The sequence below is a fragment of the Falco rusticolus genome, chromosome 7 (assembly GCF_015220075.1).
Source record: "Falco rusticolus isolate bFalRus1 chromosome 7, bFalRus1.pri, whole genome shotgun sequence".
In the NCBI taxonomy this organism is placed as follows: Eukaryota; Metazoa; Chordata; class Aves; order Falconiformes; family Falconidae; genus Falco; species Falco rusticolus.
This window is the reverse complement of record NC_051193.1, coordinates 54,740,451-54,767,789: the sequence shown is the minus strand read 5'-3', so window position 1 is coordinate 54,767,789 and position 27,339 is coordinate 54,740,451. Positions and strand designations below refer to the sequence as shown.

General features: G+C 35.9%; 2 protein-coding genes and 1 long non-coding RNA gene across 3 annotated transcripts in view; 1 reads left to right on the top strand and 2 right to left on the bottom strand.

The window, feature by feature from the left end:
• Positions 1–7,894, top strand: part of RYR3 (ryanodine receptor 3) — a 233,982-nt gene extending 226,088 nt beyond the window's left edge. The window contains exons 101-106 of the mRNA XM_037394911.1: positions 1,938–2,072; positions 3,146–3,302; positions 4,399–4,463; positions 4,567–4,667; positions 6,190–6,241; positions 6,998–7,894. Of these exons, the coding sequence (XP_037250808.1) occupies positions 1,938–2,072; positions 3,146–3,302; positions 4,399–4,463; positions 4,567–4,667; positions 6,190–6,241; positions 6,998–7,093 (606 nt within the window). The 3' untranslated portion in view covers positions 7,094–7,894. The remainder of the gene's footprint in view (positions 1–1,937; positions 2,073–3,145; positions 3,303–4,398; positions 4,464–4,566; positions 4,668–6,189; positions 6,242–6,997) is intronic.
• On the bottom strand, positions 63–4,388 carry LOC119151227. The gene is made up of 3 exons (XR_005105344.1): positions 3,531–4,388; positions 1,912–2,014; positions 63–1,187 (listed from the first exon to the last, which is right to left on the bottom strand). It is a non-coding gene; the product is annotated as an uncharacterized LOC119151227 (long non-coding RNA).
• A 112-nt stretch (positions 7,895–8,006) lies between the features above and the next one.
• The window catches only part of AVEN (apoptosis and caspase activation inhibitor), a 94,476-nt gene continuing 75,143 nt past the window's right edge, over positions 8,007–27,339 (bottom strand). The window contains exons 3-6 of the mRNA XM_037394910.1: positions 12,164–12,234; positions 11,527–11,622; positions 9,642–10,002; positions 8,007–8,447 (exon numbers count right to left, since the gene is read on the bottom strand). Coding sequence (XP_037250807.1) covers positions 8,329–8,447; positions 9,642–10,002; positions 11,527–11,622; positions 12,164–12,234 — 647 coding nt within the window. The 3' untranslated portion in view covers positions 8,007–8,328. The remainder of the gene's footprint in view (positions 8,448–9,641; positions 10,003–11,526; positions 11,623–12,163; positions 12,235–27,339) is intronic.

The following is a 27,339-nucleotide window of genomic DNA, read 5'->3' as shown; positions in this document are numbered from 1 at the left end:
GCAAAGCTTTGAAAATTAATGTGTTTTGTAGCAGTACTGGGAAAAAATCTTTTGGTGCCTAGAACATATTGAAATGCAATCAGTTTTGATCGTGATTGGATTAAAGAATAGATCCCATTGGTTACTCTAAAGCACATTTATGACATGTTAAATCCTATGAAATGCTAATAATCTATATGCACAGAGTGCCAATAGCTAAATATTTTGCACACAACAGAAAAATACTTAATTCTAGAAAAATACAGAAGTATGAATTATGACCTAACCAGCTCCTTCTCTATGCTCAATGATGAACTGATTGGTGATAACTAATAAGAATTCACAATCTTTCCTTAGCAACAGCAGTAATGATGATCTGGGCACTGAGATTTCAATACTTACTTTGTAAAAATGGGCTTATTAAGAACATGCTTACAGGTGGGGGCATTCTGCACTGTGGAATATATTTATGTGTCATCTTTTCATACAGTGATCAGATTAATAAAATCTACTTCCAAAACTAATTTTTGAAACTTATGCAGGGAATAATTCTCTGATCTCTATAAAGGCTCTGTGTTCCTAGCTAGTATACCAAGAAAACCAAGCTTTTCACTAGCAAGCTTTTTAACTTACATATAAGAAATCTAAGTGAACTTTTAATTTCAAACATACACATTCCATTACTTCTTAAATGTAGTAACACACATTCTAAGCCCACTCTTACACGCTTTAAACCACATGTTTCAGAAAAGGCATAAGATTATCCCCCTAGCTTAACTCTGAAAGATCCTTTGTGTTTGCTTAATCCTTTCTTTCAGCAGAAATCCACCAATGGAAATTTCTTCCCTTATCAGGAAAGGAAGTTTCTAAAATAGTACATATGACAATGTTTTCAGTATCATTGCACAAACAAATGAAATCTCTCTTTCCACCCCCTTTATTTTCCTCCAGGATGACCAAAGTCATATTAATTTAAATGTAATGACTGATACATTTTCTTTATGAGACATTTCTAAATTTAATACTTAAAACTGAGCATAATTGACAAGACTGTTTTAACTCAAGACTGCAGCTTTTAGCATACATTCATAAAAAGTGAAAATTAGTTTTTCTAATCCTGTTGCTTTTCTTGCTAGTAGACAGGAACACTGAAAAACAGCTGCAGATTTTTCAGTTGAAACGTTCACCTTGCAAGCATCCTTACAGATCTGCAGAAAGTGATAAATTGACAATCAGCTCATTGTTCAATACTCTTACATTTCTTTTAAAAAGAGTAATACCAATTGTTGCACTTATAAAAATATGTAGCCTTCAGTAACTCCTCTCCAGGGCTGCATCTTCTAATGTCAACTCCAACAAACAATATAATCTAGTCTCATTAACTGCTAAACTTTTTCACCTAAGGATTTTATTTCCTTAAAAGCAGGACTTGGAAATAACCTACTCTTAGGTTATCTAAAAAATTTTCTATTTACTTTATCGATGGCTTTGCTAACCAGCTTTATAACAGAAAACAGACTATGCTAAGTCATAGTAAGTGTGAGCTGAAATTATTTATCAAATTAACTAAAGGTGTTTATTTTTATCATTTAATTTTCACTGTATATCCAGTTTTTCAAGTTACTAGAGTTTAAATTTTAAATTAAATAGTGGAAACATCGTTTCAGTGATATATAGTTTGTATGCACATAGCTCATAAGGATGGAAACAACTTCATTTTCTTTGTACTGTTTTTCCCTTGATTTTCATATGACAGCAGGATAAAGTAACACCTCTATGCTGATCCGAGCAATAGGGAGACTTCAAAGCTATCATAACTGCTACCTGTAGTTTCGTTGTTAGAAAATGTACAATAAGATACATTTTTCAACACTTAAGGCTATGCATTGAGCTATAGCGTATCTCTTCTGACAGAATGAAATTGAAACCTACTTTCATGTTGTTGTCTCCATACACAGCTTGTGCTTACTGTAGGACTCCTTGCTGTAGTAGTTTATCTTTACACTGTTGTGGCGTTCAACTTCTTCCGCAAATTCTACAACAAAAGTGAAGATGAAGATGAACCAGACATGAAATGTGATGACATGATGACGGTAAATAAAACATCATTAGCATGCTTCAAATTTCATCCTGAATTTTTAAATGAATACTTGAGATAAAATGATAAGCAAGGAGGGATGGATTTTTGTTAAATCCATGGCTGTTGTCTTGTTGCTATATGTAATTTTAAAAATGGGAATGGTCTTGAAATTCCCTCTGCATTCTCCAGTGGTCTAAACTCAACAGTAGATAGACAACACACGCCAGTATAGGAATATAGTCTGGATTTTTCTCCAAAATACTGTGGTGTATCATTTGCTGCAATACTTTAAAACAATGGCTCGGCTTAGAGATTTCTGTTATTTTTAACCCACATTGTGTGCCTGAAGGTGGTTTACCAAATTTTGTAGCTGATTCATACAGAAACATCAGTAGTATATTGCTCCAGCAGAAGATTCCTTTCAAATATACTTACATAACTTAAATATCCAGATTTTTGAAGATTTTTCCATGAAGACTTGTACATTCAAAAACTATGACACACAGCAACATTTTTGTAAAGTGATCTCTTATGCATTGAATGCAGGCTGTTTCCCAGATCATAAATAATTTACAGTATACTAAACCAGACATCTAGTAGTGCAAGATGAAACTATCTAGAAACCACCTAAACACAGATAGATCTACCCACTGTGAATATGTCACTAATTATTTTATGGCAATATTTGCCAATGTATCTAAACTGTTTTACAAGGATTTTCATCCTCTGCTTACTAAGAGCAAGCTAGAACCTTAGGAATTCATATAAGGGGTAGAATACAGTTGTACAGTAATAAATACAATAAGAATGCCCCCCAAATGGTCTTAGTCTACAAGACCTAGGGAGTGGGGGGAGGGTAACAGCTGATGCTGACTCCCCATCTGTAAGTGTACTTGAAGACGTAATCATGTTATTTAAGACAATAGCAGATTTTTGGTGCAGTGTGTGTGATATATGAGGAATGACATTATGTGCTATGTGTCACTATAACTTGTGAAGAGAATTAGCAGAGCAGAATCACATAAAACAAAATAAAGACAGAATCATTCATGGTAAATATATCTGAATTTTTCCTCTTTTTTTTAGTGTTACCTGTTCCACATGTATGTGGGTGTAAGAGCTGGTGGTGGCATTGGAGATGAAATTGAGGATCCTGCTGGAGACCCTTATGAAATGTACAGAATTGTCTTTGACATCACATTTTTCTTCTTTGTCATTGTTATCCTACTGGCCATTATTCAAGGTACCATCACTTACCTTAGTAGAGACTTCTAGAATTTAGTTTACCTATGTTCTGCAATGTATTTAAACCATACTTGTGTTTGAGGTGAATTTAGCAGTATTGCTGTAAAGACTTCCTTCTGAGCTGATAAAATAATCAATTCTGAAAGTAATAATTTTATACTTAATTCATAAACAATGTATTGTCTCAAGTACTACGCAAAGACAAAGCACAGGAAACATAACTTACCTAGGTTACAGTGTTCATAAGACTTTGACAATTGTCCAGCAATGATGCAGCTTGTGCAGGATCACTGTTCTTCCTATAATGAACATTTAAACATGGAAAGCCTTGCTGTAGACGCTCTTTACACATTTAGTCTGGAACCACCACAGCTGGCTGGGGAATGGAGACTCTTCCCCTTGGAAAGGGGAAACAGAGAATGTCGCCGTGGCCAGACACCCATTTCCTCCTTTCTTTAGAAGAGGATTTGCAGTTTTAATTAGTTTGCAGTTGTGATTACAAAGAAGGAGACCCCTCTTCAAGGACTGTCAGTATTCGACACATGATATGAACTGACCTGAGGCTGTTAGGAAAAAACACCTTTTTAAAGCAGTCTGGTAGCAAAGCAAAAAATCTAATACTGAGGAAAAAGTTATGAATGTCACAGTTCCCAAATGATCCAACTCTATTTCAGTATGTTGGAAGTGAAGGAATAATGCTTCAAATGTGAAGCAGCATCACAAACTGTCTGAGGGGCTGTGGGAGCAGCGTCATCTTGTTGAGCAAAAGCTGGGATACCAGAATTCCACCAGATGAAAAATGAAAATTAAATTCTTTCCCGGGAATAAAAGAAATGAGATTATTGAAGCTTGACTTGACCATAAGTATGGAAAACCCTTTCCCCGCTCTCAAGATTGTACTTCTGTGTAAGAGAAATTCTTATTGCTAGGAGTGCAGTGTAAACAAATGTTAGATGTCTGGAAATAGACAGATTGTAACTTGAATTGTTCAACCTAGACCCAAGTACGCTAAACTCCAAAGACAGTGGAGGATGTCTGACAGACATTACTTACTGCTTAGTACTAAAGTGTTGCTGCTTTTCCGTTTGGAATAGGTCTGATTATTGATGCTTTTGGTGAATTAAGAGACCAGCAAGAACAAGTGAGAGAAGATATGGAGGTATGAGTAAGCACACTACATTTTTCATTACTTATTCATCTAGATTGTTACCAGTTACAATAGTGTCTTTGAGCTTGTTTGTAACCACAACTTGTGTTTCCAGACCAAATGTTTTATTTGTGGAATTGGCAATGACTATTTTGACACAACCCCACATGGCTTTGAAACACATACTTTGCAAGAACACAACTTGGCAAACTATCTGTAAGTATATTTTACTACTGGAACTACAATAGAGAGACTTTCAGCCCTAGAGTAATTTAGGTGCACACATTGCTGATAGTTCTACAGAATTCTATCTTAGGATTATAATATTTAATTTCCTTTCTGGTCTCCCCTCCTCTAGTCCACACTGCTGGTTATTTTTAAAGTACTTACCTTACACATGAGCTGCCTTAGTGGAATGAGACCTGGAGGCACACTGACTCCTTATTCCTCTGGAAGAAAACTCACATATGTGGAATGACAGGGAACAACAGTTTAATAAGTTGGTTTAGTTTGGAAGTTTTGATTATGACTTCTGGGAGCTTGTTAACATTGATGAGACCATGGAAAATTACCCTCAATTTGAAAAAAGAAAACCCAAAACAAAAAAACTCCAACCAGCCAACAAGGCATTTCTGGAAGATTCCTGAAAGATAAGCTACAATGAATAATGTACAAGTCTGATCCTATAGTTCTTTAGTGATAGCGCATCTTTCTGAAACCTCAAAGCAATTGGGAGTTGTATGTGTTTAGACTATTGTTCAGACTCCCAAGGCAGTGATCAAAGAGAATATTTAAAAAGTTAATTTGGTGGCATTAGTTACTCATATAACAATGATAATTATATAAGCATTGTGCCAACAGAACCAAAGGAGCCAAGCTGGTGGTATATTACAGAGGTCTGGCTTTGGAATACTGCATCTGGACTTTTTTTTTTTTTAAATTTAAAGAGTAGTGCCTCCTGGAACAGAGGCTGCATTATTCCTTGCATAGCAAGTGACACTGCAAAAATCAATGCACGTTTCTTTGTGAGGCAAATTTCCATTAACATCCAAGATTTTCTTACTATATTGAACTGCTTACCTGGTATATGGGGACCTGTCATTCACAGTAAATTGAAAATGGCCCTTTCCTTAATATTAGAACATATAGTGAACAATCTAACCAAAGTCAGTAGATATTACTTTCTTTACCGTGAGAGCACATACCAAGTTTAATTCCAAATGCACTGCATCAGAAGTGGCTAACCAAGAGCTGTGTGACATACAGACAGTTGTTAGTACTCTACAGCCTTCCTAATTAGTTCAAGCTCTTTACATTTGAGTGAGCACACCTCTCTGAGATAGATAGGCTCAGCCTAGGAGCTGTATGGCATGAGTGTTTGGAAGGCCACGCTTTTAACTTCTTGTATCATAGCCATGGTAACTTCTACCAAGGTGAGACGCTGGAGCATACGTGTATAGGAGGTGACACATACCTAATTTGGGTATTGCTCCTAGCACTGAAATGAAGAAAATGCTAAAGCACATTTCTCCACCTTTACAGATTTTATATGTTAGCACTTCCGTGAGAGATGTGCTGGAGGGCAGAATTTTCTCCTTTAACATAAGCACTTTAGATGCCTAGCAATGTCATTACTTTGCTGGCTGGCATAATCTCCCTCACATGTCCCAGCCTAGGAAAGGTTAGGCAGACATGTTAAGTTTTCTGCATTAATACCTGCTTCATGTGCTTTTTTCAGGTTCTTTTTAATGTATCTCATTAACAAGGATGAAACTGAGCATACTGGCCAGGTGAGTAGAAAATAAAAGTTTTTTTTTTCTTAAGATAATTTTTCAATGTTTTCATCTTCTCCAGCCTTGTAGCTGTGTACCACCAGGTGGAACTGATGTACCACCAAGGAGAAGATATGATGCCACCCTCCCTGAGAGTCTTCTGCAAGTGAAAGGAAGGGTTAGAAAAAAGGGAGGAGGTGGGCTGCAGCAGTGTGCTACCCTACCCAGCACGGAATGCTATCAGAAGTCAGTTACTAGTCATCTTATCTCTGAAATTAAACCCTGAAATAGACGAGCTGTAGTTTATTCCCAGAAGATTAAACAGTTAAGCTACTATATTTATAGTCCAAACCCATATATATATATATATATATATATGTTTAGTGTGGTTAGGCCCTAAATGTAAATAGATTAGAAAATAAATAGGATTTAATAATATCTCAAGCAGCTGTTATGCAAACACTACAAAAGTACCTTACACTTCCGTGCTTTCCATGCAAACTAAAACACATTATATATACACAGGTTTGCTCTGATCAGCTAGACTGATCAATTTACACTTACACTTTTTTTTTTATAATACGGCTTAAATTCCGGTAGTACTGAATCAAGAAAAGTGCAGAACGATACTTTTACAGATGTTCTTGTTGAGTTTCAAGGTCTTCACAGTTCTACTCCATGGTAATAGGCCCAGTGCCTGGCTATTGTTAAAAGTTTATATAGAGAACTAACTGCAAGGTGTCTGTTAAAATAAATGCTCTTTCTCATTTTCAGGAATCGTTTGTGTGGAAGATGTACCAAGAAAGATGCTGGGATTTTTTCCCTGCAGGGGACTGCTTCCGGAAACAGTATGAGGATCAACTTGGCTGATATCTCAAAAGAAATTAATTATTCATGAACTGTTAAAATCCAGTATACAAAAAACCTTTTTTTTTTCCACGATGTAATTTCACAGCTTATATTTGCTCTATATGTCTTTAAACTCCAAGACATACATAATATTTGACACTATTTCATAGGCTTTTTGTACCTACCACATATGAAAGAGGTCTTTTGTTGGAATTTTTATTAGAAAAAACTACGACAGATTAATTTAAGCCTTCCAGTTCAAATATGGTCTGAGATTATAACAACTTCTTAACTACATCATTAACCTAGTGTTTGGCAGTACAGTTGAAAGGGCTAAAAGGTGTCTTAATTGCACAGCATTTGACATTTAAGAACTTGAACATCAGAGGCCAAGCCTCAGAAAAAATACTTTTAACTGCTGTCCGATTCCCCACCCCCAGTATTTGCTAGTGAATGTATTACAATACAGCTTGAAAAGCTTTAAGCAGTTAAAAAGAAAACATTTTCGAACACTTCGTCAACCTTGAAACATTAAGTGCCTTAAAACCTCTGTAGACATAGCTATGCAAACTTTTTATTTATGTTAGTGTTCTAGATGAACAGATCCATTAACTGTATTGCTTTTCTGTCTTTCTGTATGAAATGGCACTTGAAATTGGTTTATATACTACCTTCAGTAACAGCTCATTAGACACTGCTGTTCAAAGACATACACTGTATCAAAATGAATACAATTTAAATCTTAGGCCAAAATATAAAAATGCTCTATGGTCACCTGCAATTAGAAACTGCTAGGACTATGCTTTTTTTTTTTCTTCTTGTAATAAAAAGTACCCCACTGCAATAAAGTGTTACAAACCAATATTACCTTTGCCGTCGTCTTTCTACAATATGGAGATGTAGCATGACAAAAGAGGGACTAAAACCACATGTATTCATTGGTCATCCACAGCTTTATTTTAAGACTACACAGAGCAAGTACAAGCTGAAATAACTGTTGTCTTAGTGTGCTGTAGCCTGTATCTTTAGCAAAGAAAATCCTAATTTCATCACAAATTTTAGACCTTTTTAAGAATATTACTCTTAGACAATTTTCAATCACATCTAAATGAATTTTGGTTGCACAGAATTTTAGGTGCCAGCAAAGGAAACCAGGCATTTGGCATACTGAGCAAAGTGAAACAGGTAAAGGTTAAGATTCAACTTGCTACTTATGTGAATAAGTGAATATAGCAAACATTAAGTAAATGTGAGCTTCAGGAAATCATGCTGTCCAGCCATTCTTCCAGCTCTTCCTCAGTCAGAGTTTTAGAAGTACTTTGAATTTGCTGTGATGCTGTACTCTTCTCTTCAGGCATATCTAGTTTTAAAGGGTCTAGAAAAGTGAAAAGAACAGATTTGAAAATCTGGAAACAATTCCGTACCAGCTCTTTGTTGATCATTTTGCTTTTTAATGCACAAATGACTATTTAACCAAAATCTTTCTTTCTTAAAGAATAGCAAGTCGTATTCCAAAAATAGTAGCAACATTTGGAGGGGGGGAAAAAACAACAAAAGAGGCTGCTTAATAAACTCAACTAGGGCAGCATGGCTTCCTCCTGATTCAAGGAGGCCAGGGCCTGATCCAACAGTAAGTGAACTCCCTCCTGCAATCCTGTCTGCTGCAGAGTTTGCTTTAATGTAGGAGGAGCAGGAGGCCACAACAGCAGATCACCCTGCACAATTATTACAACACGTTAAGATTCCATGTTCTGATGGCACTGTTTTCTTAAGGGATTTACACTGTTCTTTGGAGTGAAAAGCATGACATACCACGAAATGAAAGAGCATTTCAGGATTGCCTTCAGTAACAAGGCTTACCGTATCACTTGTGGTAACGTCTTATAAAAATTAAGTCCAAGATGGTTGAACATATGATAGCAAGAAAATCATACACAAAAAAATCAGAGATGTTAAAAACTTTTACAGCACTGTGGACTGGGAAGGAGTAGCAAACAATCTCCATCAAAACTAACAGCCAGCAGTATAACTTCCAGGAATGCAAACAAAATGAAAGGTTTGCCAATTTTTCTAAAATACGAAAAATTTTGAATGAAATGTTTTGTTTCCATACTAAATTTAATTTTTTAAAATCAATGCTAGTGAAGTTCGAAAATAACAAGTCACCAGAATGAGCTGACAGTTCTTCTGTACACTGTTAGCACATTGATCGAAGGGCTGATAACGCTACATGAAAAGTTTGTTTTACCTTCTTCTCACTAAAATTCTCTAGCAGTACATTAATATTTTGTTTAAAATTTTGCTGTATTGCAAGACAAATTCTGTTCCACAGAAGAATTTCTCTTAATTCTTAAAATGAACTAACAATGGTGAAACTGTAGTTCAGTGTGGAGTTAAAACTGAAAAGGAAAAAAATGGGTCATAACACAGCCCCAGATAAACAAAATGCAGTATGACAGAGATGATGACAGCAGTACTGTTGACTGGCTAAAAGAGAACTCAAAAGCATCACCAAAACAGAGTAAAAGGAAATTAAATAAGGGCATGCTGGGGAGAAAAGAAATCTTACCTTTTTCCTTACAATCCATTTTCAAGTCTTTCTCAGTCGATATGCTGTAGGATAACGCCCCAGACGCAGGTCTGTTTTCTGTACCAACGGGAGCATCTAGATTTAGGAGAAAATCTAGTTCTTCATCCAAATGGTCAGTCACTTGCTTTGACAGTGGATGGGCTCTCTGAAATGGTTCTGCCGCACTTGCCCTAGGACCATTTCTACTTCCAGACTCTGATGGAGCAACAGAACCACCAGTGGGATGGGAGACCAGCACTCTCTCACTCTGAGCCGGAGACTGTCGGAACAGCAGCTCTCTCCTCTTGCTGTCTTCAATAATTTTAGATCTCATCTGTGGGAGCTCTGCAGGTGTTGATGCCTAAGAGTACAAAACAGAACCTGAGTCTTTCTGACGATTAACTCAACTTTTGCTATTCCATCTAATTTGGACTGTAATTCAAGCTTCCTACATTTGATCACTTAAGAAGGGACAGTGAATTTCAGTAGAATTTAATTCAGAAGTAAAAGTGTACTGAAGTTATCTTGATGATACCTTTAGAGAAGCAGCTACAAAATACAAACTCCTTTTATCCCTTATTCCAGAGTATGAGATTGTATGCTAAATCAGCAAGTTTCCATTGTTTCAATGTTTCCAACAATCCATTGTTTCACAAATAATTCCTGGAGAGTTATTTTTCTTTAATTCTTCTGTAATTAAATCCCATCAATACTCTGAATTTTGGCATGACTGAATTTGGCTAGAAACGTTATCCCATGTTAGGCCTCCCCTTCAAAATTCCAGTCCTAAAAACAAACCATACTAACAGGTTGCTGAAAATCATTTAGCAAAAGTCATAGTATATAGCTGTGTATTTTGAAAAATTAAATCAAATTACAAAACATTATCAAATAGTGGAGCAAGAAATGACAATTCATTATATAATCATGAAACACAGATTCTGTTTTTACCAGGAAGCCCTGGCATTAATAACACTGCAGTGTATCTGATGGCCGCATCACTGGTCAGAATGGAAAGGCAAAGATTAAATGTCTTAACACACGCTTTATAACCCTGATAAAAATTAAAGATTGTGACTAGAACTCTTAAAAAGAAAACTGTATTTGAAAGTAACATTTATGTGCAGATTTCCTTAGACACCACATCTGCAGACGTATTTGAGCTCCCTTAAGAAAGAGCACATTTCTGTCTGTCACAGAAGCACTTCACGCATCTCCAAACAGAAGTAAAATTTTTTCTGAAGGGTCATTTTTTTTTCCTTGCTTGAGCAGATGGATTTTTTGGTAAGAATTTTGGTTTTATATTTATCTCATTCATTCTTTTGCCCTTACATGAATATTTTATTTTTCACAGTCTGAAGAAACATTTTTTCCTATTATTGTTGCTTTTTTTTTCCACCAGAGCATGACATTTTCTTCACCTGTTTGACTGACAGTTCTACTTGTTCTAACACAGATTAAGTTTGATTCATGGAATAAGCACGCATGTTGATAATAGCTATGTAGAAGAGCAAATCACAATTAAAATAATTCACAGAAAATAATGTGAAAGCACTTTCAAAAATTTGGTGCAAGCTTTTAACAGCTGCTAACAAGAGAAGCAAGTACAAAACGAGTGCAAGCATTCCATGTCAAACATTCCGATACCTGCTTCAAATCTACTGTGCTGCACATCAAAGCATTTTGTTTTAAGTCAATAAAGCATAAGAAGTCTGATAGAGGGGTATCCTGCATTACACGCCATTTGACATGCCAGGCTCAAGAAATGTATTTACTTATAAAATACATTTTACTTACGTTTGAAGACCAAGTTTACAGCAATCATTCTGGCATAATTGTTTCACTTACGATATATGCATTTTCTTGTGAAAACTCTCAGCATTACCTGCACCAGTTCAGCAGCTACATTCAGCCTCAGATGTAGAGGCAATTCCTGAAGGGCCTGGGCCAGAGACTGGCAGTCAACAGAAAACACAGATAGCTGAAATATAATTCAACACACAGTACACTTGTATTAAAAAAAAAAAAAAATGTAAACTATTAATGACTTTAGTCTATTACAGTCCCCTGTTCCACACATTCAAGGAACATAAAGAACAATCTAACACAATACAGGAATTCACAGTTTTAATTTACAAACCTACAAAGCAGTTTAGTAAAAGGACTATAACAAAACTAGCCAAACTATTTTCTCTTGAATACTTGAATGCAGCTGAAAAAGAAAGGCTGACTTGATAAGTCAGTAAAGCAAAGTGACAGTCCCATATTTGGCCTTCAATGGATGGATTTCCTTGTTCTTTTCTTCCAAAGTTCCTTAAAAACCTAGCCTGCTGCTTTGATTAGTCTAACTGGGGGGAGGGGGGAGGAAAAAGCCTCCAGCACCAGGGACAAATTAATAAAAATATACAGAATAAAGAGTGTTATTATTGTCTTAAACAATTTGTTGCTGAAAGCACAACTGCCAAGGCATTCTGTGCCAGGCAATAATCCACACAAGCTCATTCAAATGGTAATTCTGTTACCTGCTCATGGCATATGCTTTCTCTATCCCATTCTTTCTCATCAGCAAGTCGGAACTGTGAAAAGGAATCTCCTACAGAAAAGAAAGAAAAAAAAATACATTTTTAGAAAAATAACAAGCTCTCTCCAAAGTTCCCAACCCTACAGAGTAAATTCAATCAATAAACATCACATCTTCGACAAATTTGCATTTTATTTTAATCCTGCTTGCATTCACAACATCAAATTTTTAAAGACAAAGTTCTATAGAAAGATTTTTTTAATCTCAAGACACAACAAAATCAAAACCGAATAAGGAGGTGCTAGGTGCCATATCAACAAGCAAGATTTTCGTTGAAAAGTCTGATTTGGACAACATACTAATTTTTTTAATCTCAAGACACAACAAAATCAAAACCGAATAAGGAGGTGCTAGGTGCCATATCAACAAGCAAGATTTTCGTTGAAAAGTCTGATTTGGACAACATACTAGGAATATGTACAGTATTCACTGAGTGCATTTTTTTAATGAACAGCTTTGAAAGTGCTGTTGAGAGACCTTCTTTTATCAACACGTGAGTCTCTCTTAACATGGATTATAAATGTCTTAAAAATCAGTTTGTACAGGCCAAGTAAAGATGACTTCTTGTCTGGTAGCTAAATCCTCCAAACCGTCTCTTTTGAACTAGTCCCTACTTTAGTATGCCATCAAAAAAAGGCACTGAACCCCAGACTTTAATTCATATGCATAAGGGCCTGAATTTAAAAAAAAAAACCAACCTTAAATAGGGCTAATTAAGCTATATACGTAACCTTAGATATAGGATCTTCTAACCCTCTACCACACTCCTCCAAGACAGTAGGAGCTTCCTCTTATTACAGGGGGCTTGGGTTATTATTTTGGTTTAGATGCAATATTTCTATTGCAGTGCCATGCTGCATTCTGAAAAGACAGTCCTATAAATTTATTCACTGCAAAAAACCCACAAGAATTCCAGGAACTCAGAAAAATCTATAAGGCCTGTGACAGAGGAGACGTGAAAGATTAGGGCTGCAAGACGATGGCCAAAGGTCTATAGTAACGGAAAGCAAAGATGCTGCTAATGCAGAGCGTGGGACCTTCTTAGACCATGCAGTGTGACAACAAATAGCTGTTTCAGGAGCTCTATTGGAAAAAACCCAAACCTGTTGAATTATTGAGTGAAGGAGATGAAATTTGATCCTGAGAATTGCAGATAACCTTTAAGTCACTAGTATTTAGTCCAGCACTTAGTTGAGAAGCAGCGGCTTATTCTTTCCCAACCTCTAATAGCGAATGAATGCGCTACAGGAAGTTTTCAATGGCATTACAAACAACGGAGCATCTAATTTGCATTTGGCTCTCAATATCCTAACTGCCATTCATACCTCTGACAATTCCCAAACCAAGACCTTAATCCTGTATACAAAATCCAAACATATAATGTACTGACCCCAAAACTGGCTTCTTTTCTGCTATCTGCCTGTCCCAAACCATAGGGGAGTTCAGCCTTTCAGCAATTTTACTCAATAGTGCAACCATCAGCCAGCTTCTGTTTTGCAAACAGAATGAATAGACAACAAAATGGCATAGTAATTGGCATATTTCTTTGCCAAACAATAAAAAAAAAAGGGAAACCTAACCATCTCCCAGATGGAATGTAAAATTTATTGCCTGTGGCTTTTTTTTTCCCTCCTAAAAAAAAAAAAAAGTATCTAAATTGTATTTCTAATTCGTTACATTTCAAGTATGCTCACGTGTGTACTCATTAGTGTATACTCATAGACCAATCACGCTGTGTACCCGGCATGTCCTTCATCATCATCTTGAAAACCATGCCAGCAAGAAAGTCACCTTCTCAGCTGAGTATTTACATAGATATTTATGACCATTGCCATGTCCAGCTTGATTCTGCATCTCCCTGTTTTCATTGGGTTTATCCAACATCATTCAGCATTACCGGGCTGACACACAACCCTGCCTGATCAGCTCGGCTCCGGTTTACATTCAGTACCTCCAGATATTACTGTTTTAAAAACCAATGTGACACCGGTACAGGCGCAAATAATTAAAATTAAGCATTGAAATTAACATTTAGATATCTAAGACGACGGTTAATTTTACACATGTTTAGTTCATATAATTCACAAACACCAGGTTCCATGACAGCTACGTGTGCTCAGCAGTATGGAAAAATAAGATCCTGTCTTTATGTAACTACGTGCAGATACTAATACTTAACTTGAGCACTCACAGTTGACTCACTGCTGACAAAGGTGCCTTCCTCTCCATTGATTAAACTAAGTGATTAGTCGAATGCTTTCAGTATCTGGGAATGGCCAGATGTAAAGCAGCTAAACAAACCTACTTCATCAGAAAAATCCACTGGGATAAGGACTGGTTTATGATTCTCCACACTCACAAAGCTGGTAATAATAAATTCTCAGTTTGATATTGTGTTGCTGAATTAAAGGGTATGACTTAAACTCTAGTTTAACTAGGCTCTTTAAATAAGTTAACAAAGCATGCCTTTCAAATGGAAAAGCAATAACTACAATTCACAGTAGCACATTTAATGCAAATTAGGTTAATGAGAATGTTGGTCTAACCAATTATCTTTTCACAAATTCCTTTACCCTGAAAATAACTTCCTTTTATGCCATGAATACTAATCAAATGTCTTGCAATGACTCTGAGTTCCTTCCAACACAAAAAAACCCCACCACTTTTCTTCATGTGAATAGTTTTTATGTTACTTACAAATATGACTTGGCCTTCCAATACAGAGTAGCTAAAAATAATGCATTCAAGTAAACCTCATACACTGTCTTTGGTAATGTTCATAATAAGCCTCTAGTATTTTTTATTGTCTAAATTTTATTATGAAAGAATAGCAGATCTAAACCACTGTGCTTTCCTACCATTTTAATATATTTTAAAGCTAAATCAATTGATTTAAATAGAACACATGTTTCATAGTCTCTTTAGCCCAATTATCTCTTCATACAAATATTCACTGAATAACAGAATCAAACAAATCCTACTTGTAGTCTGTAATAAATATTTTCCAATCTGTGAAATTATGAGTCTAAAAATTGAAAAAATGGAAGAAAAAGTTTTCAGTAGAGAAACTGACACATCAGTGGAATGATTTTGCTCATTTTAACGAATTCATTCAAAACAAAAGACACAAAACATTATTGAAGACAGAAGAAAAATATTCTATAGTATTAGAGAGTTTCAGAGTGGAGGGAGGGAGCAAACTAAGTAACAGGATCCTTCTAAGACTGCCATGACTGTAAAGAAGCACTGCAAAGGCAAATATAAGACTCTAAACCCATTTTTTTAAAATCAGAATTTACCTTCTAAACAAGCACCAATGATTTTGAGAACCCTATTTGGGGTTTTCCAACCTGGGTTCATCTCCCATTTGATTTTTTTTGGGAAGTCAAGCCTCTGTCTACAAGTCTGCTTAGTGAGCTAAATAACATGCGATAAATTTATGATGGCAGTATGCAGCTGAACCACATAAACCACAACAGAAAACTACAACTTAGCTACATTTGGGAAATTAACAATGAGACTTAAAGTATCTGGAAAAGCAGCCTCTATCTACTACACTAGTCAAAGTTTTTCCTTAGTTACCAAATTGAGAATATTTTCTCCAAAGAAAACCCATCTTCAGATTAGATTTTAGGCAATTTTACAAGTTCAACTTGTAAGAGATCCCTTTCTCTCTCTATTGATCCCTGGTTCATCACTATGAATGATATAACATTAAAACAAGCTACTGTCCTGTTCCACCAGTCTTCTTCATCGGTTGCAATAATGCAGGAGGGAACAGATGGTAACTTTAAGGTGAAAAAAGGAACCAGATCCTCCAATCTAACAATCTGAATTGCAGACTTTAGGCATAAATGATGCTTGAAATCTTTTCCAGCATCAACGGTTCATATAAGACTGATCAACTCTCTTGAGGAGTCAGGGGGAAGATAAGCAACATATCATTTCCCTTTTAATAGTGCAAGACTTAATGTAGAAGGTCCCAGAGAAGGCAGAAATCTATAGGTCAAATAAAAGGTGGGCAACTACCAAGTCACGAATTTTGAGCTAACTTACACTTAGAAACACGAACAGAAAACTAAAGCTTACCAGTCTTTTGGGATAAACTAGGTGTGAGTGAATCTTTCTCAAACTGGAAGAAATAGCATGAGGAACAACTCCCATCCATCCCTGCCACAGTGTGCTCTAACCAGAAGATTTTGAAAATGGTATGGAAAGAGCAAGAACCACATGCTGAGTGCTTTGGAACATCACTGGAATTAAAAGGTGTCTCTTCTCGTTACACAGTTTTTCCACATACTGCTATATATATATATTTATATAGATATATGAAATAGAGATATATTTTAGATATAGATAGATAGATATTTTATATTATATATATGATATAGAAATATAGCTAATTTTTAATATATTACATATATTAATTGCCTATCTATAATCAATGCTCATTTTATATAAAAATCTCTTTGGATAAAAACTACTGAAGATTTCTTTTTATAGGACAGCTAATAGTTTTCTTTTTTCCCCCTACAAAAGGAGAATAACATATAGACAAATCCATAATAAATATTCTTCCAACACTACGAAACATATATTCTGCAAAGGTGTTATATGAATAATTTTATAGATACCATAGACAGTTAATCATCCAGATACAATAATTTTCCCACAATGAGGTAGCATATAATACTGAGAAACAGACTTCTGGAAGACACAGAGCTTCCAGATTCTTCATGGTAGTTTTAAAACCATCACTAATTTCTATTTCTGCTTTTTTAATTTCTCTGCTTTGGTAGAGTACACACTGTAACTAATGTCTTTCACTATGACTAAGGCTGCAATGTGCTAGTAATGCAATTTGCCAGGAGCATAGATGGAGCAATAGCAATTTTCAGTATGTGAGAATCTAATACAACAGGTAAAGACCCTGTAAGAACTTGACATCTATTAGTCTCCTTCAGATACTGTTAAGACCAGCAATATTGGAAGTCACTGCCAAGCCTACCTGTTATCCAGAACACGACATGTATTTCCAAACAACATGCCTTCACCACAAATACTTCAGCACAACCTACATTTTTCCCTGGTTCTGTGGCTCACCAGTAGGTTGCACAGCTGTGTATTACAGACTCCAGAAGGCTTATGCAACAGCTTAGTGTAAAAATTCTAACTACCGGCAGAACACATATCTCAAAGAAAATATTTTAAATATCATTCTTCTACTGTTACCAGTAGAAGTTCTTGAGCTCTGTGCAAACATATTGACATCAAGGATATTTGTAGCCAGCACTACAAACTATAACGCATATTTATAACCAGGTTAAAAAAGAACAACGTACTAAATTAATTCCCTGGCACAACTACACAGTACTACTAGTCACAATTTAAAAAATAATATGTGAATTTGATCAAACAGCAGGATCATCTGACCAAGGCTAAATGATGTCCTCAGAATTTAAAATGTGTCACATACAAAGGAATAAGAAGGAAGTATCTTCAGAAACAAGTGCTGCTTCTGGAACAAAGAGTGTCTGCTCAGGAAGAACAAAACTAATTTAATACACAGAGGAACTGCAGCCTACTGAAATCAAGGTCAGATGCCAGTTTTTCAAATGAGGAGCAGGGTTAAGCCAACAAATGCGAAAGAACACAATGGTTAAAAAAAGTAATTCGCTTTTACTATTTAAAGTAGAGGTTAACAAAAGTCAAAACAGGAAAACAGAACAAATGAAATTATATTCAAAGAGTTAAGAAAAAAAGCCAGTAGTACACATGCTTCTGCATGAACACCAGGTGACTAAGAAATAAGAAGAAATTGGAATGCCTTCAAGCCTTCAAAGCTTCAAAAAGCTAAATGACAACATGGGAATACTGGGAGCAGTGAAAGGAAGACTAAGGAGAACAGTGCAATAGCAGCTCCATGTGTTTGATGGACAAATTAGTAGAAACTACAAGAAATTTAATGGATATGTGGATAAACATAATATTTGAGGGAAGAGCCAACACGGCATTCAAAAAGGAAAATTCTGCTGCTCAGTCTAAGACAATTTCCTCAAAGTAGTAAAAATCATGCACATAAGCAGGATCTAGTTCATATAATTTAGATGTGTTTCCAAAAGCTTTCACTGACGTCCCACTCCCTTTCCCACCCAAGACTTCAAAGCAGTAAAAAGAGGAGGCTTGTATGAATAAATAATTTCCTGCAAGTAGGAAGAAAAATATTAAACTGTCAATTTTCACATTACATAGAAACCGCCAGTACAGTTCTCTGGGGTCATACCTGTTTAACCTCTTAACTCAGAAGAGAAAAAAAGGGGAGAAAAATTAAGTAGCAAAGTCTGCTGATGATACTACCCTTCTCATGGTAGTGCGGGTCAGGGCAGGGTGTGGAGAATGACGTAAATACTTCACAAGATTGAGAAAGTAGATTTTTAAATGGGAGATTAAACACAATACCAGTAATGCAAAATGCTGCAATTCTAACTTCACACACAAAGTTCACAGCTGACCAACATCATTTGGAATAACAATCTCAGTGCTCTGCAGTGCTCAAAGAAACAAACCCTCTGAATTATTAAAAATGCAAAAAGTGAAAAACAGAATATCATTACACACCTATCATGTATCACGTATCTTGAATACTGTGCAGTGTCTTGGTTTTCCCAATAAATGTAATAGCATTAGAAAAGGCATGGAACCATTCCTGTATGAGAAACAATTTAGTAACTTAAGCCAAGGATGGGAACCAAGAGAACATAAGAAGAGATCTAAAAACCATGAAAGGCAAAAATAGGGCAGACAGGGACTCACCACTCATTGTCTCTTCTCACAAAAGACCTACAGGCATCAAATGAAGCCAGCAGGGAACGCACTCAAAACAAACAAAAAGTGGCAAATCTTTGTAAGTTGAAGCTAGGTCAGGGACTCCATGCCATCAGATAACACAGATGTCACAGGTTTCCACAGATACAAGGAGGGATAGAAGGTAACTATTTTTAAATAAAAAGATTTCACATCTGCCTTAGGAAGTCCCTGGGACATAAATTGTTGCAGGTTAAGAAAGCAGTCTCCAGATGGACCTTGGGTCTAATTCATAGATTCTTACTATCATTCAGGTTGGAAAAGACCTTTAAGATCATCAAGTCCAACTGTTAACCCAGGACTGCCAAGTCCACCTCTAAATTATATCCCCAAGCAGTGCATCGACATGTATAATTCAACAGAATCAACCTTAAATTAAGGCAAATGCTTGGGGTTTTTTACCTGTAGAGCTCTGCCTTTCCCTTAATTAACTATCTTTCTGCAGAAAAAAGAGAAAGGAAAAGTAGCTGATCCACAAATTTATTTTTAATCTGTAGTTAAGAGTTCTTTCAAGGCAACATACATTTTACATCTACAGGGTGTATAAAGAGGCAGCAGACAACACTACCATACGGGAACTTGTATAAACAGCATCAAGCAGACTCCCTCCGCTTTCTAATTAATTTTTCCGCATTTTATTAAATGTCTCACTATTTTTCCATATGTAGTTTTTATTAAATGTTTAATTATTATGTCTTAAAATGCAGCAAAAATGCAAAACATTTTAAAAATGTATTGAACAAAGAAGCATATTTAACATTTCACCCAAATACAGTAGCCTGACATGGTTATTTGTATCTATCCCACATTTCCATTATTCACTTTTTTACTGAATAAACAATAGAATGATATTTAAGTGTGAAGTTACCGAATTCCCCATAGGTTAAGCTCAAACCTTTCATTAAGTTTAAGCTAGTCACCTTAAATATTTACTTTTTTCCTGATGCTTTATGACATTTTCCAGTGTCATTTTTTTCAGGTCACTAATTTATAACATACTTAGTGATTTTTAAATGTCACTGCAACCACCTTGCTAGATTAGACAAAGTATAAAAATCCATAGAGCATACTGGGGTTTGAGCCATAAAGAGAAGGCTGGGGGGGGAAAAAAAGGCAAAATCAACATAATTCAATCCATAAATACTCAAAACCAAATACTTTTTTTTTTTTTTTTTTTGGTAGCACCAGTATGACATAGCAGGATATGAAATTTGTGATTCTTCGTAAGGACAGCAGAAGATTACTCTCCTTTGGGTGAAAGCGGGAGGACTCATGTATTTTCAGAAGCCTGGACGCAACAGAGGAAAAAGTAGCTTAACAGTAGGCTTTGGTCCCTGCAGACCAACAGGCTAAGGAACCCAGTGACCTGGCCCTCCGTGAACTCCATTTTCTCCAAAACTATGTAAGCAGTTAATATCAGGATAGCACGTGTCCACAGCAGAAAACACAGCTGAAATTCAGCACTGGAAGAAATTAAGAAGAAATGGCAAGGTTCCCACCCGCAAAGGAAGATTGGAAGATTTGCATAACGCCAAACTGCAGGACTCAAAAGAGTGATCTGTTTGCATGTGCTGGCACAAGGCACTCCTGTCAGATTGTAGCTTGTAAGTGAGGAAGGAAGAGACAGAACGAAAAGAAGAGAATCCAAAACAAGAGGAATGAGGTTCAAGCAGAACGGAAGCCAGTCATCCAAAAAGATCCCCGATTTGCCTTGCCTATTGACAGGATCCGCTGGGCAACAGCCACAGTGAATGGGCATCAGAGGATGAGGGAGAGGGGAGAAGGAAGCATCCCTGTGGACTGCATTAAGCAAAAAAACTGCCTTGAGACCTCGGGGCAGATGGTACCTCTAAGTTTACACAGCTACTTTGAAGAAGAAATGAAAGCTTTGATGGACAGTTTAGTTTTAAACAGAAAAGAGACAAATATCTCTGAGGTTAAAGCTGAAACGGCACCCTTCATTCATACCTTAGACAGTACAGCTTGTGAGTAATTCAACATCCGACACTTCCGAGCTCTGATTTTGTGAGAAGTTTAAAAAATATTCCATAACGGATGACAGAACTTCTGCACTTTATTCAGGAATTTTTCCTTTTTTCCAAATTACACAAAGACCAACTTCTACAATGTTTCCAAATCCAAATATAATGAACATCCTACTGTAAGAAACTAAATGAGATTTCAAACTTTGCCAAATGCTGGCTAGATTACTCGTTAGAAAGCTCAGATTCAGAGCTCAGTTCCTGGTCTAAACTTGGCAGAGTGCTCTACCAGTAAAGTACTGCTTTTTTGTAGATGGCTCTTTCTCAATTTTGTTAGGAACCTGAATGTTCTTCCCAATTAAAGTTTAAGTAAAACATACGTATTTCAAAAATGCAATAAAACTTCCACTGTCATTTAGATACTTCATGTCATGCTAGCGGCAAGAAAGAACATCAGAAATGGTATGTTAGTAGATATAGGTAAGTCACAGAACAGCACGGACTGGCCTGTGCTCTTTTCCTTGTCCTATTTAAGCAAAGTTGCTCCTAATTATTCTTCATCGGGATTATTTTTCATTCTACCTCCTGTGTAAACAGTGCATGCAAATATATGGCTGTATTGTATCTAAGGAATTGTGTGACATTCTCGCCTCTGAGATCAGGTTTATTCTTGCACCATTCCAAGAAAACTTTTTATCTAACTGGCATGCTTAACCAAGCAGTTGCACTACATGAATTTTTACTAGGATAACCACTGTTTGCTGTAAGCCAGCCAACCAGGGAGTCAGAATATTTTGTCTGAAAACTTCAAAATTCATAAAATATCTTACTTGTGCTTGAACAGCAAGAGTATACAAAATAAGCCTCCTTCATTCCAATTGCACCTCCACCCAAAAGATCTCCACTTAAAAAAAACTCATAAAGACAGTAATATTAGAGCAAACAAATGAACAAACTTAAGAAATAGTTTAAGCAGCTTGCTATTTTTAATCCAATAACAGCCACTAACTTAACACAATTAGAGAAGAAGCTCTACTATCTGTAGTTCTTACATGCCACAGAAACACTAGAAAACTTCCCTTTTTCACTCCCCCTTCCCCCCAATTTTTATAGGAGACAAGTAATGAAAGTTTACAATAGTTTTGACAGTTGACTATTCAAGCTTCCATTTTAAGCATTTAAAGCCAGTCTTAATTTTTTATGATGACACACACATTATTTGACAGCCCTTGCATTATTAGAATTTCATAACCCAAAAAAACTATTCTAAATTTTTCTTATTGCAAGTTTCATTCCTTACTCTATATTTGATAGAACACTTGTAGCAAAGAATACAATTATATAATCAGTAAATATTATTTATGCTACTGTGCTGGATAATTTTAGTATCGTCACATCCAAATTAGTACCATTCTTCCCTAAAGCAGAATTCACTATTCATGCAAATGGTGCTGTGTTAATGGGACTATCTTTCAAAAGTATTCACAAACACCACTTAATGGTGCAGACCTAAAAATACTCAAGTGGTTTGATATAGTAAGTACGAGGCTTGGTTTTCTTGCATTTAAGAAGGTTTCTGGAAGATACAACAAGTCATAGTATGGACACAAGCTTGAAGAATTTTTTTTGTTTAATTGAATGAAATAGGAAAAGAGAAGTAGCTTCAGAAAGCAAGACAGGAGGATTTTCTTCTGATATGTTAATGACAAGGATTACAACTAGCAAAGAGTAAGTCTAATAAAACTCCAGTTCTATAAGCATGCAAAAGCTTGATAAGCGTATCTTTGCATATGCAAGTTACTCATAACTCTCCAAAGACAGTAGTGTAATGGCTTATCAGAGAGTTCTGAACATCAACTTAAAATTAGCAGTTGATTGGTAAGTATTTGCTTTAGATCAAAAACACAAGAAAGCAGCATACTGGATTTGTCTTACCAGAGGTTTGGAAAGCCACTACATTCTTGGTCCAATTTACATTTGTAAGAAATATAATCCATGAGCTAGAAGCTCATCTTTATTTTTCAGGAAATTAAAATATTATGATCTGCAGTGGAGTTTTCCCATTGCTACAGATGAACCGGCCAATGCAAAGTTTCAAAACTTGTATTAACAGAAATCAAGAGTTCTTCTGTGAAGTCAAAAGAAGAAAAATAATTACTTACTATCTACAATTCTTTGGATCATATTAAAAAGCAAGTTGTAACCACATGCAAGCTTCTCCTCATCTTTTGTATCAGGTAACTTGAGGGCTTTTCTAGTACATTTATCATAAGTTAGTAAAGCTTGGGTTAGCTTAAGTGAAAACACCAGTATCCCCTGTGCTGACCCCTGTGCTTGCTCCTTTGTGCTGAACACACTTCAGCATTCCACGTTCTATAGCTTACAATACCTTTAGCAACACATCCTGCAGCCTTCTTACGCAAGTTCTCCTTGTATGCTAAGAACTACGGCTCTCCCACAAACTAAAAAATGTGAAGAGATGATACAGAATGCAGAGTTATAGTTTTCTGGATGACAAACACCATCTGGGCTACGTATTTACTGTTGATACACAGGGTTTTGCAGGTCTGAACAAAGCAAAAGTATTGATTTTTATTTAATTATCTTCTGTACTCCAACAGCACAGAACTGAAATGTGCACTCTAGTGCTCAGTTTTAAATATTTATTTGGAGAACTTATTTTCCATCACAGTACTGGCACACCAGTAAATAGCACCATAGCAATATCAAAATCCAGGTCTTAAGATATTTGTCACCAAAACTGGGAATAAGAAAACTCCTTAACACCAATGTAGCATTAAAAAGCAGGCGTTCCCTTATTGCAGTGCTGGATGCACAGTGTCACTCATGCATGCCATATGTTTTCTTCAAACAAAATTATATAGTCCACACTTACGATTACACATTAAATTTCCCAGGAAAAAATCATACATATACATTCAAGAGGCAGTATTATGTTAATCAAGCACTGTGCACACTCCTTACAGGTACCTCTGAGTCTTCTAAGGGGTCTCAAACGATAGCCAACCAGTCACTGAACCAAGTTTGTTTCATTACTTAGGTCTATACAACAGTCTCCTCAGCGATCTTAAGGTTTAAATGACTCCTATATAAGCAGGGTGGGGGTTAGCAATCTCTCGATAGTGACTACACTGAAACAAACAATATAGTTGCAAAGCTAAAACAGAATACATAAGAAAAACAGCTGCAATGCTAAAACAGACTAAACTACATGGTAACATATTGAAGACGGTGACATATCTGGTAATAAGTATAAGGCTAAAATGAAAAATCATCTGTATCATAGCTATTGACTAGACAGTTACTTTCTGTTGTCTACTTGTACATTTTTCTATGATCTAGTTCTATACAGTCCAAAAAAAAAAAAAATGTAGCTCGCACAACTTTGCCCTGCAAGGACATTACTTCATGATGCATTTTAATGGTGTGCTAAAGCTTTGCCCACCTATTCATGCATCCATCACCCTGCTTTTCTAGCCCTGTTTATTAGGTTTCTTTTAGCTTTTCACCTTGTTTAAATAAATTCTTCCACATTTATGCCCAGGATTATGGTACTTTAAGTCTCTCTAGCCTACCTGGATTGTAGTAAGGTAGGTGCTGATCAATGAATTCTTTACTTTAGCAGGACATGACCTGTGAATCATGTAGAAAGTACTAAGTACTCTCCCTGCTCTGCCTTTTCAAATTGCATTGCTTTGTGGTAAACATTTCACTGTGCAGAGAAATAAGCAAGGCAACTATCAAACATTATTCTCATTGCTTGCTTTCATTCTGAATGCGGCGAGAAAACAACAGTATTTCAAACCTAAAAGTTATGACTTTTTTCCCTTCTACACAGAAATCTCAAAATGTTTCTCTTTATCTTAGAAAAAGACTAGTACTGAACATGTATTTTTACTATCAAGTAGAAATATTGTTATTTTATTTTATAAACTTAAGGAAATGCTTTCAGTCAGCCTTGCCTTATTGGGCATATTAATTTTGATTCTCGTTTAGCATGTCAGCGGAGAAGTCCCTGTGTAATATATAACAAGTCAGTACAGAACTTGAATACGGTTTAGCATTTAAGATATGAAGGCACAGTACTCCGTGAAAAACTTCAATTTTTCAGAACATGAATTCTTCATTGGAAAAAGTAATTTGGGCAGAATTTTCCTGAGCAGCTTAAATTGTCTGATTCTTAATCTAATCAAAATTTATTTTAAAAAGCAGTATCAGGGACACAGATTTGTAGCAAGTGTTTGGATTATCATGACTTTCTTCTACAAAATAATCAGCTGACTCACTTTCCTTCAGCAATCACATCAGGAAAGGTTTCACAACACATCTTTCCCACTGAATCAACACAAACCTACAATAACACAGAATCAAAGCTCATTCAGTAATCCAAAAACAAGAATTAGCAGACAATGAAAATTTGCTTAGAACAAATAAAAGATGCTTGAGTTAACAGTTATAAATCTTAACCATATATATGTAAAAAGCAAAAAATAACAGTCTTCATAGCATAAGAAAAAAAAGCTTTCACCAAGATGTTGCTCTCGTGCATTTCCCCACAGATGAAAAATGAATGACCTTTTTTCTCTAAACAAATTTGGGTTTTTTTCATACTTTTTCTGGTTTTGGTCAGCACTTTTTTTTTTTTTTAATTAACATTTGTAAAAGTACCTTTCTTCATTTTGGTTTTAAGCATCAGAGACTAGACAAGGATCAGAGTCTACGAAGAGTTTTAGGATGACAAGGTGGTCACTCATGATTCCACTGACAGTCTAATATACAACCTCAGAGATATCATCTCTATTTCTGGGCCAGAGAATTTTTTCCACAGGCTCCAGTTAGCACATCTGAAGGTCAACCCAAAAATGGAAGCAACCTTCTCAACTGGGAAGGAATGTACTGGGAGAGGATGCAAGGGAAAAAAACCTCTTTCCACGGTTACCAAGAAAACAATACATGGTACTACAGTGCCAGTTCTCAGACTTGGAAAATACAGCCCATTTCCAGACTGAAACCCTTCTTTGTAAAGCACTGTAAGATCTCCACACAATGCCAAGATCTAACACCGGTATTTGTTGCCAGTCTACTGCCACCAAAAGAGCATCTTCCTGCTGAAGCCTGATACTTCAGTAATAATTTCAAAATCACTTTAAAAATAAAGATTACGGCTACCACAGAAGTAAAAAGGAGATAAAATGCTCAGATGAATGACAGTCAGGTTAATGAACTACCCAAATTCTAACAAATCAGGCAACTGAGCTCAACTTTAAAAACATCTCTGCTTTACTACAATCCACAGCTCTCTATCGAAGCCAGTTGTACTAGTGTTTCTCACATCACGCAGCTTGCTTTTTTTAAGTACAAATACACAATGCAGGCATTCTACTAACAGTTCCTAATTTTTCCAAAACTGAGCCTGAACAGCAAAGCTAGCTTTTAACTCTTTCAGAAGTGAATTAAGAGATTGATCATATCCTCAAACGAATGACAAAACAGAAATTCTTCCAGAGCATTACATACCCATTGAGTACCTTTCAGTTTTCAAGGGACAGGCTTCAAAGTATTCGTAGATTCAACACAACCAGTAATACCATGCAGAGGTTTACAGGCTAAGCAGTCCCCTGACGTGTATTTTGCTTCCACAATACTTTTTTTAGCATGTATTTTCAAAGTCACAAAAGTGATAGCGAAATAAGTACTTCCCATACAAACTCTTCTACAGATACTTTAGTTTGAGAATACAAAACAGCGCACACAGGAAAACTTCTCAGGAGCGAGTACTTCATCACACTCACTAGAAAATACTTGGAATACAGCATAAGTTCAATTCATTAACAAAAATTGACAAAACAAAGGTTAGAATGACATGTCAATCAAAGTGTATATATATACATAAAAAATAAGATTTAAGCTTAAGAAAACAAAAATGAAATTTCAAGGTCGTGTTTCAATTCAACTAAGTATGTTAGTATCCATTTTGAATTCCTCTACTCAGAGAACACTGTATCAGTGGTTTTCCATCATAGGTCCTATGGACTACCACTCAGGATACCTATAAAAAGTGACCAAAGGAACATGAGACTGTGATATTTCCACCACAAGGATTGCAGATCCAACTGGGGGAAAAAAAAAAAAAACAAAAAACAAACAACCAAAAAACCAAACCAAAAAAAACCCCACTAATGGTCTGCAAGAAAAAAAGTAAAGTTTATTCAGGTCAGTTTAACTACTGCAATAATTCCATTTTATATTA